The following is a 13,590-nucleotide window of genomic DNA, read 5'->3' as shown; positions in this document are numbered from 1 at the left end:
CCTCAGTTAAGACTTATTCAGTGCTTTCTTTTCCCCCTTCTTTTTAAGTGAGAGACACAGACTCCTATCTCCACTGTACGCTTGACAGACACTGAGCAGTCGGTGCTTCGAGATTTGCACGACTAAAATTGTTGCGTGGGTAGGGTTTTCACATTCATTACACGGATGTTATATTTGGGGTAAGGTTTCCTACACACATTCCAATCTTGCCAGGAGCAGCCCCAGCCATCAGGGAAAGAAGATTCTTCAGAAGTCCGTCTGAAAGTGACCTCGCCGGATGTCTTCATGAGCTCTCCGGCTGCTAACGCCATCCACGCTTCTGCGGCCACTCCTGACCGATGCCGCAGGCTGTCCAAGGCGTCTTGCGTGTCCGGGGTCAGCAGGTCCCCGCATCAGACAGATGTCCCCAGAAAAGGAGGGAGACGGAGCGGCAGCCTCCCTCCCCAGAGAGCGTCCCTGGAGCGGAACCAGCACGGGATCCTCCAGACGATTTTCTCCAGGAGAAGGAGCGGTGCCTCAGAGGCCAATTTGATCGGTAAGTGCGTGGTGTCTGCAGATGGGGTTCGAGGTGGACTTTCCTGTGGGTGCCGGTTTGGGAACGTCTCCGCATCTCTTTCCGGTGACAGTGGCAAGATCATGGGCAGATGTGGTGAAACTCGGTGCCAAGCAGGCCCAGAATAAAGCTGTGAAACGTGGCCTTCCCAAGCAACCGGGCAGACGGCAGAGAAGAGCCAGCACTCCGAAGGTGCGTGTGCTCTTGCATCAGGGGGACGTGAAGGGTGGCTTTCAGGCTTTGACGTGTTGTCGATCTCCTGATCGTTTTCCAGAAGCCGCCCGGCCCCGTTCACAGTCAGTTCAGCACCGGCCACGCGAACTCTCCCTGCACCATCGTCATAGGGAAAGCTCAGCTCGAGAAAGTGACCGCGCCAGCTCGGCCCTACAGGGTGATAAACAACTTCTTGGTCAGCAAACCGAGGGACTTCAGTGAAGATCTTTCAGGTAAAAGCATAGCCCTGGCTCTTATAAACCAGAGCCCTGTCCTCCTCCTGTGGGGGTCCCACCTAGGTGGGCGTATCGTTTGTTTATCTGCTGTGCCTTGGACAGGAAGATAAATAATCCAGACAACTCGGGGGGGGGGGGGGGCGGCATGGTGTTCAAGGAAGAGGGAGCTGGATAGGAGAGCAAGGACCGGTCCCCGAGGATCTGGGGTCACATGTCCTCCAGGAAGCAGATGGGAAACGCACGCTTGTTTTCCCTTTGGATTGAAGAGCAGTTGGTTTACAGTGTTGTGTTAGTTTTAAGTGTGTAGCACAGAGATTCAAATATATATGTATATAATTATTTTTAAAAAATATTTCTTTAGCTGTTTTACTCGTCTGGCTGTGTCAGTTCTTTATGGCACGCAGGCTTCTCTCTAGTCGTGGTGATGCAGGCTCAGTAGTTGAGACACGCAGGCTTAGTTACCCCTCTGACATATGGGATCTTAGTTCCTTGACCAGGGATCAAACCCATGTCCGCTACATTGGAAGGCGAATTCTTAACCACTGGACCACCAGGTGACGGCTGTATTCTTTTTAAAATTCTTTTCCAGTATGAGTTACTACAGGAAATGGAGTGTAGCTCCGTGTGCTATTCGGTAGATCCTTGGTGGTTCCCAGTGAATGCACATCGTTGCCTGGCAGAGCAGCACAGGGACAGGAGAACTGGCAGCCACTGTGTGGTTGGTGAGGAAAGCAGGCTTGCTTGTATAAGTGCCCTTTCTTTGCATCTCTACCAATAGGTTACCCCAGAGTTGGGGTATTTGATTTAAGTGATATTTTGCTTCTTGAAGACTTCCTCCCCTTGTTTTGTGGAACAAAGGCCTGTGGAAGGGCTTCCTTGAACCTTTCATAGTTGAGCAGTGTTGCCATTTTTAAAGTGTGATGTGACCTGCTTGTGCTTGCACCAGGTTAGGGCCACGGCAGGGCGCTGGCTCTGAGCGTTGATGCTATCGGTGCATGGCTGCCCAGTGGCTTCCCTTCTGAGCGCCCACTTCTGGTGGGAGGTGACACTTCGTCCATTAGGCGGCGTCCCGCTTTTACCTCCTGGCAGATTTCCAGATGGGAAAATTACTGTGCCGCTTATATAACAATGCAAGATGCCCTCTAATCAAAGTCACATCTGGAGCAACACATTTAGCTTTTTAAAAGCACACTACAAACCATTCTGGGAGGATGCCCCATGAGGGGGAAAAAAACTTGGAGCTCGGGCTTCCGTGGTGGCTCAGAGGATAAGAATCCGCCTGCCAATGCAGGAGACACAGGTTTGAGCCCTGGTCTGGGAGGATCCCACGTGCTGCGGGGTAACTAAGCGCATGTGCCTCAAGTACTGAGCCTGTGCTCCAGAGCCCGTGTTCTGCAGCAAGAGAAGCCACCGCCATGAGAAGCCTGCGGACCATAACTCAAGAGCAGCCCCCAGTTGCCACAACCAGGGAAAAGCCCACTCAGCAGTGAAGACCCCCCTGCACAGCCAAACATAAATAAATAAAAATTAAAAAAAAAAAATTAGAGCTTATATCACCCAACATGCAGCTCCATGTGTATCTGTGTATCCCTGTAAATTGTGCGCACTGAGAGTGTATTAAGGTGTCTGTCGTGAAACAGTGAAGACAAAGATGAAGAGAAGTTTAAATACTTAGCACGTGGGGTGTGGGTGTTCTCAGCCTTCCTTCAAAACATTTTGTAGACGTGCAACAATGGTCACCCTCAGTGTGAGTACTTTTATGACAAAACATTAACACGTGATGAAGCCTAAATATCCTGGATATTTTCAGTGAGGCCTGAGCAGTAGTGGATGGATGAGGTTTTAAGGGGCTTGGCTGGCTTGGGTACCTTCAGAACAGGCTGCCAAACACACTTTGCAGATGCTGCCAGCCTGAGAGCATCTTTTTGATCCATTGTTGTCAGAATGAGAACAATGAGAATGGGGGATAATGAATGTTTGAGAAACTTAAATCTTCCCTTTGGAGAACTGTATTTTTTTTTTCCCCTTGAGGTTTTGTTAGTACTGCCTTTTGGTGTTAAAATGAAAAGAAGGTGATATTATTACTTGAGAGTACTAAAAATGGGCAGTCCTATGTCACTTTTAAAATCTGGAGACATTTTGTTTGTACATGAACTCCAGAACTGTGTCCCTAAGGACTTTTTCAAGGAGCTTGAGGGCCCTAGGTTTCGGCAGGCATGGTAGGGAGACCCCCCCACAGGGCAATCTCTGTCCTCTCCGCAGCACTCACATCTGGAGAACACTAAAAGACTGCAGATGTCGACCTCCTTCATTAGATCTTTCCAAGAAGAAGGGCAGAGGAGATGTGATAAATGATCTAACTCCCCAGTGCCCGCTTCTAAAAATGGGTTCACAACCAGCATCACCCTCTCCTGAGACTCTATCCCAGGAATTCTAGGGGGTGATGTGTTATTTGGCTTCTGCCATCCCCTCTTTTGTACTTGACGGGCACGCTTGTTTGCAGGTATGGGCAGTCTACTAACTGCTTTTCCACTGTTGTGTAACAGGGCTGCCTGAAATGTTCAAGACACCAGTAAAAGAGAAGCTGCAAAGGATGAGCATGTGTCCCCCCACTTTTCCAAATTCAGAGGATTTGCTTGGAAAAGAGCTTCCAGGACCTCATTCAGGAGAAAAACCTCTGCTGTGCACTTTGGAAAATTTTGGTTGGTTTCCTTTTTTTACCCCAGCACTTCGATCTTTTCAGTCAGAACTGTAGACAGTCTTCTATTGTTACAAAAGCTATGGTATTATCTCTCTACGACAGATAATGCTGTCCAGCTTCTTTGTCCTATTGTTTATAGGGGGAATTTCTATCAGCAGTGGAACCGGCACTGGCTTTCAGAGACTTGCATAAAAAGGCAAACCCGTTTACTAACCATAAGCTCCCTGTGTGCACATGGCCTTCTTCATCTTGCATAAGTGAAGAGGTTGACAAGCAGCCAAGTGTAATCATCTCTCTTCGTGTGTGTGTGTGCGTGTGCTAGGTCGCTTGTTGCGTCTGACTCTTTGTGACCCCATGGACTGTATGTAGCCCACCAGACTCCTCTGGCCATGGGAGTCTCCAGGCAAGAATACTGGAATGGGTTGCTATGCCTTCCTCCAGGGGATCTTCCCCACCCAGAGATCAAACCTGTGTCTTTTAAGTCTCCTGCCTTGACAGCGGGTTCTTTACCACTAGTGCCGCCTGGGAAGCCCTCTCATCATGGTGATGGTTTAGTCACTAAGTTGTGTCCTACTCTTGCGAGCCCATGGACTGTAGCCTGCCAGGCTCCTCTGTCCATGGGATTCTCCAGGCAAGAATACTGGAGTGGGTTGCCATTTCCTTCTTCAGGGAATCTTCCTGACCCCGGGATCGAACCTATGTCTCCTGCATTGCAGGCAGATTGTTTACCAACTTAGCTAGAAGGGAAGCTCTCATCATACGTGTATGTAAATTACTCAGATGTGAAAGTGCTGTCGGCAAAGAGAAAGACAGCAGGTGTGCACTGCGCAGGTACTGAGGCTTCTCTGGGGTGGACACCTGCCACAGGATGAGTGTGAGATGGACACACGATGTCTATCTTCTCTGCCATTGACACTGATCACCATGTGCCTGTCGTAGAGAGAATGGCGTGCTATGCTTGAGGTGCTTCCTATCGCTGAAAAATAGATGTTTTCCTGTGTAACACAGACCCTAAGCACGCTAAGTATAATCCCCATTATTGCATTGGTGGTCCAGCAGATTGAACAGCTGTTTCTGTGGTTTGATGGAAAAAATGTCTGTGTCACTGAGACCTGGATGGCAGCCTTCAGAGGACTTTTCTTTCTTTTTTAAGATTTTTTTTTTTCTTAATGTGGACTATTTTTCAAGTCTATTGAATTCATTACAATACTGCTTCTGTATTATATTTTCGTTTTTTTTAGCCAAGAGGCATGTGGGATTTTTGCTCCCCGACCAGTGTTCGAACCCATACCTCTTGCATTGGAAGGTGAAGGTTTAACCACTGGACCACAAGGGAAGTCCCAGGGAACCCCTGCTAAAGAATTATTTTTCTTTTACCTAATTCCTGTAGCTCCTTACCACCACCTATGATGACCTCACTCTATAGCACCCTTAACATGATTCATCGGAGAAGGCAATGGCACCCCACTCCAGTACTCTTGCCTGGAAAATCCCATGGATGGAGGAGCCTGGTAGGCTGCAGTCCATGGGGTCGTGAAGAGTCAGACATGACTGAGCGACTTCACTTTCATTATTCACTTTCATGCACTGGAGAAGGAAATGGCAACCCACTCCAGTGTTCTTGCCTGGAGAATCCCAGAGATGGGGGAGCCTTGTGGGCTGCAGTCTATGGGGTCGCACAGAGTCGGACACAACTGAAGTGACTTAGCAGCAGCAGCAGCAGCAGCATTATTCATACATGGGTGTGGTTCACGTCAGACAGATTTATCTCTGTCTGATAGAGACAGCCTCATATCCTGGGGTGGATGGGAGTCAAAACTAGCTTTTAAGTAATATTTTATGAGAATCAGATAGCAAATTGGCACAACACAGTGAACAGAATCTGTTTATCTTGTGTGTTTTAATATTTTATAGGCGAGGATGTGTTTCCTAGGACTCAGGATACAGCGAAAGGGCCATCTGATCAAAGTTCTGCAAACCCTGCCTTGAGACGCCCCAGTATTAAAATGAACAAAGATCCTGTGAAAACACCAAGGAGCATGAATGAAACCATAGCTGCTGAGATGAAAACTCCTGTGTCCACGACAGCGACTCCAAAGGCAACATCAAGTGCAAACAGGTCTAGAAGGTCTGCGGAGCTCAGTGGTGTGCAGACGCCGGGTACAGGGCCAGAGAACCAAGACGCAAAACCTGACACCGTTGAGGACATCTTGGGAAGACGTCTGAGGAAAACACCACAACCAGAGCTGAAGCTGGAGAGATACACAAAGGAAAGTGAAAAGTCGTTCGAACAATGTAAGCAAAACATCAAATCAAAAGAAAATTCTGAAAAGACAATAGCTGTGAGGAGATCAAGAAGAGCCTCAGAGCTGAAGTGTGAACCAGCGGCAGACCTGACCACCCTCCAGAGATCGCAGGACACAGAGCCCGAGGAGAAGCAGGTGGACATCCTGAGTCTCCTACAGACTCCAGTTCATGCCAAGGAAGTGACGGATGCAAAGAACAAAGCCACAAGGATGAGCTGTAAGTCTCCCAAGCCAGGAGCAGTCAGCACACCCACCAGCATGAGCACACAGCTCAAGACACCGTCCCAGAAAGTGGGTGTAGGAAGTTTCTCGGACCTTAGGAAGCTCTCAGAAACTCTGGGGAAAGCCGCGCCCACTCAAAGAGAACCAAGAGATGCTAAAAGCATCCAATTGTTTAAGGAAACTTCAAAGCAGAAACTGGACCCTGCAGAGAATTCTGCTGGAAGTAAGAGGAGGCCAACGACACCCAAGGGAAAGGCCCCACCTCTGGAAGACCTGGCTGGCTTCAAAGAACTCTTCCAAACCCCTCATCAAGCCAAGGGACCAATGACTGATGACAAAACCACCAAAACACCCTGTACATCTCCACAGTCAGAGCCAGTCAACACACCAAGTAGAAGGGGACGTCTCAGGACACCTTCCCAGAAGGTGAATGTGCAGGAGGACCTCTCAGCTCTCAGGAAACCTCAACAAACACCAGGAAAAACCACACGGTCACCCAGAGAACCAGAGGGTGGTGACAAGGGCATTGCAGTGTCTCAGGAAGCTCCAGAAGAGATGCTAGACCTTACAGAAAAGGTACCTTCAGCCAAGAGGCGACCAAGGACACCCAAGGGAAAGGCCCAGCCCCTGGAAGACCTGACCGGCTTCAAGGAGCTCTTCCAAACCCCAGATCAAACCAGGGAACCCATGACAGATGCCAAAACCACCAAAACACCCTGTAAATCTTCTCAACCGGAGCCAGTCAACATACCAAGTAGAAGGGGACGTCTCAGGACACCTTCCCAGAAAGTGGACGTAGAGGAGGAGCTCTCATCTCTCAGGAAACCTCAACAAACACCAAGGGGAACCGGGCAGTCAGATAGAGAACCAACAGATGGTGATGAAGACATCAAAGTGTCCAAGGAAATGCCAAGGCAGAAAATGGACCCTTCAGATTATGTGACTGGAATTAAGAGGCAGTCAAGGACACCTAAAGAAGATGTCCAGTCTCTCAAAGACCTGACTGGCTTCAGAGAACTCTTCCAAACCCCAACCCACACCAAGCTGCCAAGGGCTATTGTCAAAACCCCCCAAATGCTTGGCCAGTCTCCACAACTGAAACCAGTCAACATGACACCAACTAGAAGGGGACGTCTCAGAACACCTTCCCAGAAAATGGACATGCAAGAAGACCTCTCAGCTCTCAGGAAACCTCAGCAAACACCAGGGGAAACCACACAATCATCCAGAGAGCCAGAGGCTGGTGACAGAAGCATTGCTGTGTCTCAGGAAGCTCCAGAAGAGATGCTAGACCTTGCAGAAAAGGTACCTGCAACCAAGAGGAGGTCAAGAACACCCAAGGGAAAGACCCCACTACTGGAAGACCTGGCTGGCTTTAAGGAGCTCTTCCAAACTCCACTTCAGGCCAAGGAAACAATGACAGATGAAAAACCCACCACAATACCCTCTAAATCTCCACCAGCAGAACCAGTCAACATGCCGACCAGTAAGAAGAGACGACTCAAGTCATCTCCCCGGGAAGTGGGCATAGAGGAGGAGCTCTCAGTGCTCAGGAGGCCTGCACAGGCTCCAGGGGGAACCAGGCACTCAGAAGGAGAAGCAGCAGGTGATGGTGAAGACATCAAAGCGTTCATGGAAACACCAAGGCAGAAACTGGACCCTGCAGAAAATGTGACTGGAATTAAGAGGCAGCTAAGAACACCCAAGGAAAAGGTCCAATCTCTAGAAGACCTGACTGGCTTCAGAGAGCTCTTCCAGACCCCAGATCACACCAAGGAGCCAAAGGCTGTTCTCAACACACCCCAAATGCTCTGCACATCTTCCCAATCAGAGTTAATTGTCACACCAACCAATAGAAAGAGACAGCCCAGGACACTTCTTGGGAAGGTGGATACAGAGAAAGAACTGTCAGTGCTTAGGAGACACACACCAGCGTCAGGGCAAACCATGCATACATGGTGCAGAGAACCAGGAGATGATGATCAAAGCACTGAATCATTTGAGGAAACGCCAAAGCAGAAACTGGGCCCTGCAGAGAATTCTGCTGGAAGTAGGAGGCCAACGACACCCAAGGGAAAGGCCCCACCTCTGGAAGACCTGGCTGGCTTCAAAGAACTCTTCCAAACCCCTCATCAAGCCAAGGGACCAATGACTGATGACAAAACCACCAAAACACCCTGTACATCTCCACAGTCAGAGCCAGTCAACACACCAAGTAGAAGGGGACGTCTCAGGACACCTTCCCAGAAGGTGAATGTGCAGGAGGACCTCTCAGCTCTCAGGAAACCTCAACAAACACCAGGAAAAACCACACGGTCACCCAGAGAACCAGAGGGTGGTGACAAGGGCATTGCAGTGTCTCAGGAAGCTCCAGAAGAGATGCTAGACCTTACAGAAAAGGTACCTTCAGCCAAGAGGCGACCAAGGACACCCAAGGGAAAGGCCCAGCCCCTGGAAGACCTGACTGGCTTCAAGGAGCTCTTACAAACCCTAGATCAAGCCAGGGAACCCATGACAGATGCCAAAACCACCAAAACACCCTGTACATCTCCACAACCAGAACCAGTCAACACACCAAGTAGGACACCTTCCCAAAAAGTGAATGTGCTGGAAGGCCTCTCAGCTCTCAGGAAACCTCAACAAACACCAGGAAAAACCACACGGTCACCCAGAGAACCAGAGGGTGGTGACAAGGGCATTGCAGTGTCTCAGGAAGCTCCAGAAGAGATGCTAGACCTTACAGAAAAGGTACCTTCAGCCAAGAGGCGACCAAGGACACCCAAGGGAAAGGCCCAGCCCCTGGAAGACCTGACTGGCTTCAAGGAGCTCTTACAAACCCCAGATCAAGCCAGGGAACCCATGACAGATGCCAAAACCACCAAAACATTCTATAAATCACCAGCAGAAACAGTCAACATGCCGACCAGTAAGAAGAGACAACTCAAGTCACCTCCCCAGGAAGTGGACATAGAGGAGGAGCTCTCAGTGCTCAGGAGGCCTGCACAGACTCCAGGGGGAACCAGGCACTCAGGAGAAGCAGCAGGTGATTTTGAAGACATCAAAGCATTCACAGGAATGCCAAGGCAGAAACTGGACCCTGCAGAAAATATGACTGGAATTAAGAGGCAGCTAAGAACACCCAAGGAAAAGGTCCAATCTCTAGAAGACCTGACTGGCTTCAGAGAGCTCTTCCAGACCCCAGATCACACCAAGGAGCCAAGGGCTGTTCTCAAAACCCCTAAGATGCTCTGTCAGTCTCCACCACTGGAACCAGTCAACGTAACACCAGGTAGAAGGGGAAGTCTCAGGACACCTTCCCAAAAAGTGGACATGCAGGAAGACCGCTCAGCTCTCAGGAAGCCTACACATACACCAGGGATGACCACACACTCACCCAAAGAGCCAGAGGGTGGTGACAGAGGCGCTGCAGTGTCTCGGGAAACTCCAGAAGAGAAACCAGACCCTGCAGAAAATTTAACTGCAAGCAAGAGGCGGCCAAGGACACCCCAGGAAAAGGCCCAACTCTTGGAAGACCTGGATGGCTTCAAAGAGCTCTTCCAAACCCCAGATCATGCAGATGGAGCAATGACTGATGACAAACTCACCACAATGCCCTGTACATCTCCACCAGCAGAAGCATTCAACACGCCAACAAGTGAGAAGAGACGACTCAAGTCATCTCCCCAGAAAGTGGATGTAAAGGAGGAGCTCTCGGCACTCAGGAGGCCTGCACAGACTCCACGGGGAACCAGGCACTCAGAAGGAGAACCAGCAAGTGATAGTGAAGAAAAAGCATTTACGAAAACTCCAAAGCAGAAACTGGACTCAGCAGAAAGTTTAACTGGAAGCAAGAGGCGGCCAAGAGCATCACTTAAGGAAAAGGCCCAGCCCCTGGAAGACCTGACTGGCTTTAAAGAGCTCTTCCAAGCCCCACGTCAATCCAAGGAACCAATGACTGAAAACAGTATCCCTCAAATGCTCTGCCAGTCTCCACAACCAGAACCAGTCACCATAACACCAGCTAGAAGGGGGCATCTCAGGACACCTTCCAAGACAGTGGACAGGCAGGAAGACTGCTCAGCTCTCAGGAAGCCTCAGCAAACACCGGGGGAAGCCACACACTCACCCAGAGAGCCAGAAGGTGGTGACAGAGGCACCGCAGTGTCTCGGGAAGCTCCAGAAGAGAAACTGGACTCTGCAGAAAACATAACTGCACGCAAGAGGTGGCCAAGGATACCTAAGGAGAAAGCCCAGCCCCTGGAAGACCTGAGTGGCTTCAAAGAGCTCTTCCAAACCCCAGATCATGCAAAGCAACCCATAATGATCGATGACCATCCCCTTGCCATACCCTATAAATCACCAGCAGAACGCGTTACCAGGAGAACAAGTAGAAAGAAACAACTCAGGTCATCGCCAGAGAAAGTGGGTGTAGAAGAGCCCTCAGCACTCAGGAGGCCCTCCCAGACTCCGGAGGAAGCCACACGCATGCAGAGAGAAGCTGAAAAGGATGAAAAAGACATCAAAGTGTGTAAGAAAACTTCAAGGCAGAAACTGGTCTCAGCAGAAAATGTAACTGGCGTCAAAAGTCGGCGAAGAAACATTAAAGAACAGGCCCAACCCACAGAAGACCCAGCCAGGGTCAAAGAGCCCTTCCAAAACCCCAACCAGACCGAGGAACCAGCGAGTGATGTAAAAATCGCTCCAGCGTCCTGCCAGTCTCCACCAGCACAACCAGTCATCAGGAGAATGACCAGACAGAGACGGCTCAGGTCACCACCAGGAAAAGTGGCCGTGGAAGAGCCCTCAGCGTCCACAGGGCCTATACAGACACCAGGTGATACACACACAGAGCCTGTAGGCAAAGAAAAAGACAGCAAGGTGTTGAAGGAAACTTCAGGGCAGAAACTGAGTCCTGCAGAGAATGTAACAGGCATCAGGAGTCGGCTAAGAACACTTAAGAAAAAGACCCAACCCCTGGAAGACTCAGCCAGTGTAAAAGAGCTCTTCCAAAAGCCAGATCAGGCCAAAGAAGCAGACAGTGATGTTACAATAGCCCCAGGGCCCCGCCCATCCCCACCAGCAGAACCGGTCACCAGGCCAACAAGCAGAAAGAGGCGGCCCAAGTCATCACCAGAGAAAGTGGACAAAGAAGAGCCCACACCGACACCAGGGGAAAGCACATGGGGCCAGCCTGCACCTGATGAAAAAGACAGCAGAGTGCTGAAGGAAAATCCAAGGCAGAAACTCAATCCTGCAGAAAATGTAACTGGAGTCCGGAGTCGGCTAAGAACACTGAAGGAAAAGACCCAACCCCTGGAAGACCCAGCCAGTGTCAAAGAGCTCTTCCAAGACCCAGATCAGGTCAAAGAACCAGAGGGTGATGTTACAACCATTCCAATGCCCCGCCAGTCTCCACCAGCAAAACCCATCACCAGACCAACAAGCAGAAAGAGGCGACTTAAGGCGTCGCCAGAGAAAGTGGACATAGAAAGGCCCTCGGCGCTCAGAGAGCCCACACAGACACCAGGGGAAACCACACACAGCGAGCCTGTACGTGATGAAAAAGACAACAGGGTGTTGAAGGAAAATTCAAAGCAGAAACTCAATCCAGCAGAAAATGTAATTGGGGTCAGGAGCCGACTAAGAACACTGAAGGAAAAGACCCAACCCCTGAAAGACCTGGCCGGTGCCAAAGAGCTCTGCCAAAAGCAAGATTGGGCCAAGGAACCAGTGAGTGATGGCACGACGGCTCCAGCGCCCCACCAGTCTCCACCAGCACAACCAGTCACCAGGAGAACAGCTAGACAGAAACAGCTCAGGTCACCACCAAGAAAAGTGGCTGTAGACAAGCCCTCAGCGCTCAGCAGGCCTGCACAGACTCCAGAGGAAACGACGCACACAGAACCTGTGGGCAATGAGAACAAGATCAAGATGGCCAAGGAAACGTCAAGGAGGAACCTGAACTCAGCAGAAAACTTCATTGGCGTCAGGAGTCGGCGAAAAGCATTTCAGGAGAAGACCGTGGAAGACCCGGCCAGTTCCCAGGAGCCCTTCCAAAAGCCTGATCAGGCCGAGGAACTGGAAAGCAGTTCTACTGCCATCAAGAGAGCCTCAAAGCAAACAGCAGACAGAAGACCTGTAGAAACATCCCGAAGAGTCCTCAGGGCCCCTAAAGTAAGATTCACAGAAGACCTTGAGGGCAGCAGAGAGCCTGCAAAACACCCAGGTGAAAGTTGCGTTTCCCTGTCCCCCGAGAGGGAGCAGGGAGAAGACGGAAGAGTCACAGGCAGGAAGAGACTGCGCCCTGTGACAGCTGCCCAGGACCCCGAGGACGAGAGACCACTCCAGAAGAAGCAGAGGACAGCCCCCAGGGAGACATGGGAGCCCCCCGAACCCCCAGGAGTGAAGAAGAGAAGCCTGCGGACCTTGGCACAAAGGACTGAACCTGTGGGAAACCTGCCCGATGATGACCTGAAAGCTAAAGCTACGGATCCGCAAGAAGTCGCACAGGCTCCGAATAAGGTGATGGGAGGAGTGATGTGATCGTGCCCTGTGGGCTTCCCAGGTGGCGATGGTCGTAAAAAACCCTCCTGCCAATGCAGGAGATGTAAGAGATGCGGATTTGATCCCTGGGTGGGAAAGATCCCCTGGAGGAGGGCATGGCAACCCATTCCAGTCTTCTTGCCTGGAGGATCCTATGGACAGAGAAGCCTGGCAGGCTACAGTCCATGGGGTCGCAAAGAGCCGAACATGACTGAATGACTTGGCACAGCATGGCAACTTGGGTGGATGCTCTCCATTCTGGCATAAATTTGCTATCAACTGTATGTAACCCCAATGTAAGTATGGGTCCCCTTTCCCTCGGGGTCCACAGTCAACACAGTGAGTAGCTGCAGACCATTGGAAAGCATCCCCTTAGAATTTATAGAGCTGTTTAGTTACTCAGTCGTGTCCAACTCTGCAACCCCATGGACTATAGCTCTCCAGGTTCATGTGTCCATGGGATTCTCCAGGAAAGAAGACTGGAGTGGGTTGCTGTTTCACTCTCCAGGGGATCTTCCTATGTTCGTCTTCAAAGATATGGAGCTTTATGCCGAGAAAAAGTGGGCAACTCAGTCCTGCCTTGTCCTAGGCGCTGAGACCTGGAGTGCTGAGTACAAGCAGTATCTACATCAGTACTTAAACAATTAGAACAATTTGCCCAGGGTATGTGTGTCCTGGGAAGACCATAGCTGTCAGGGCTGTTGGCGAAAGTGTTGGTCGCTTAGTTGTGTCCAACTTTTTGCGACCCCATGAACTGTAGTCCGCCAGCCTCCTCTGTCCAGGGGATTCTCCAAGCAGAATACTGGAGTGGGTTGC

At 50.4% G+C, this 13,590-nt stretch overlaps 1 protein-coding gene across 5 annotated transcripts in view; it reads left to right on the top strand.

Annotated features, from left to right (window-relative positions):
• Positions 1-13,590, top strand: part of MKI67 (marker of proliferation Ki-67) — a 29,929-nt gene that overhangs the window by 13,167 nt on the left and 3,172 nt on the right. For 4 of the 5 annotated variants that reach the window (XM_006042333.4, XM_025274164.3, XM_025274165.3 and 1 more), the window contains 5 exons: positions 214-535; positions 627-745; positions 828-999; positions 3,549-3,704; positions 5,618-12,753. In XM_006042333.4, the coding sequence (XP_006042395.3) occupies positions 214-535; positions 627-745; positions 828-999; positions 3,549-3,704; positions 5,618-12,753 (7,905 nt within the window). The remainder of the gene's footprint in view (positions 1-213; positions 536-626; positions 746-827; positions 1,000-3,548; positions 3,705-5,617; positions 12,754-13,590) is intronic. The other variant, XM_025274166.3, reaches the window with a different exon arrangement.

This window comes from Bubalus bubalis, chromosome 23 (genome assembly GCF_019923935.1).
Source record: "Bubalus bubalis isolate 160015118507 breed Murrah chromosome 23, NDDB_SH_1, whole genome shotgun sequence".
NCBI classification, from domain to species: Eukaryota; Metazoa; Chordata; class Mammalia; order Artiodactyla; family Bovidae; genus Bubalus; species Bubalus bubalis.
The sequence above is the reverse complement of the archived record's forward strand: the minus strand, read 5'-3'. Positions and strand labels throughout refer to the sequence as shown.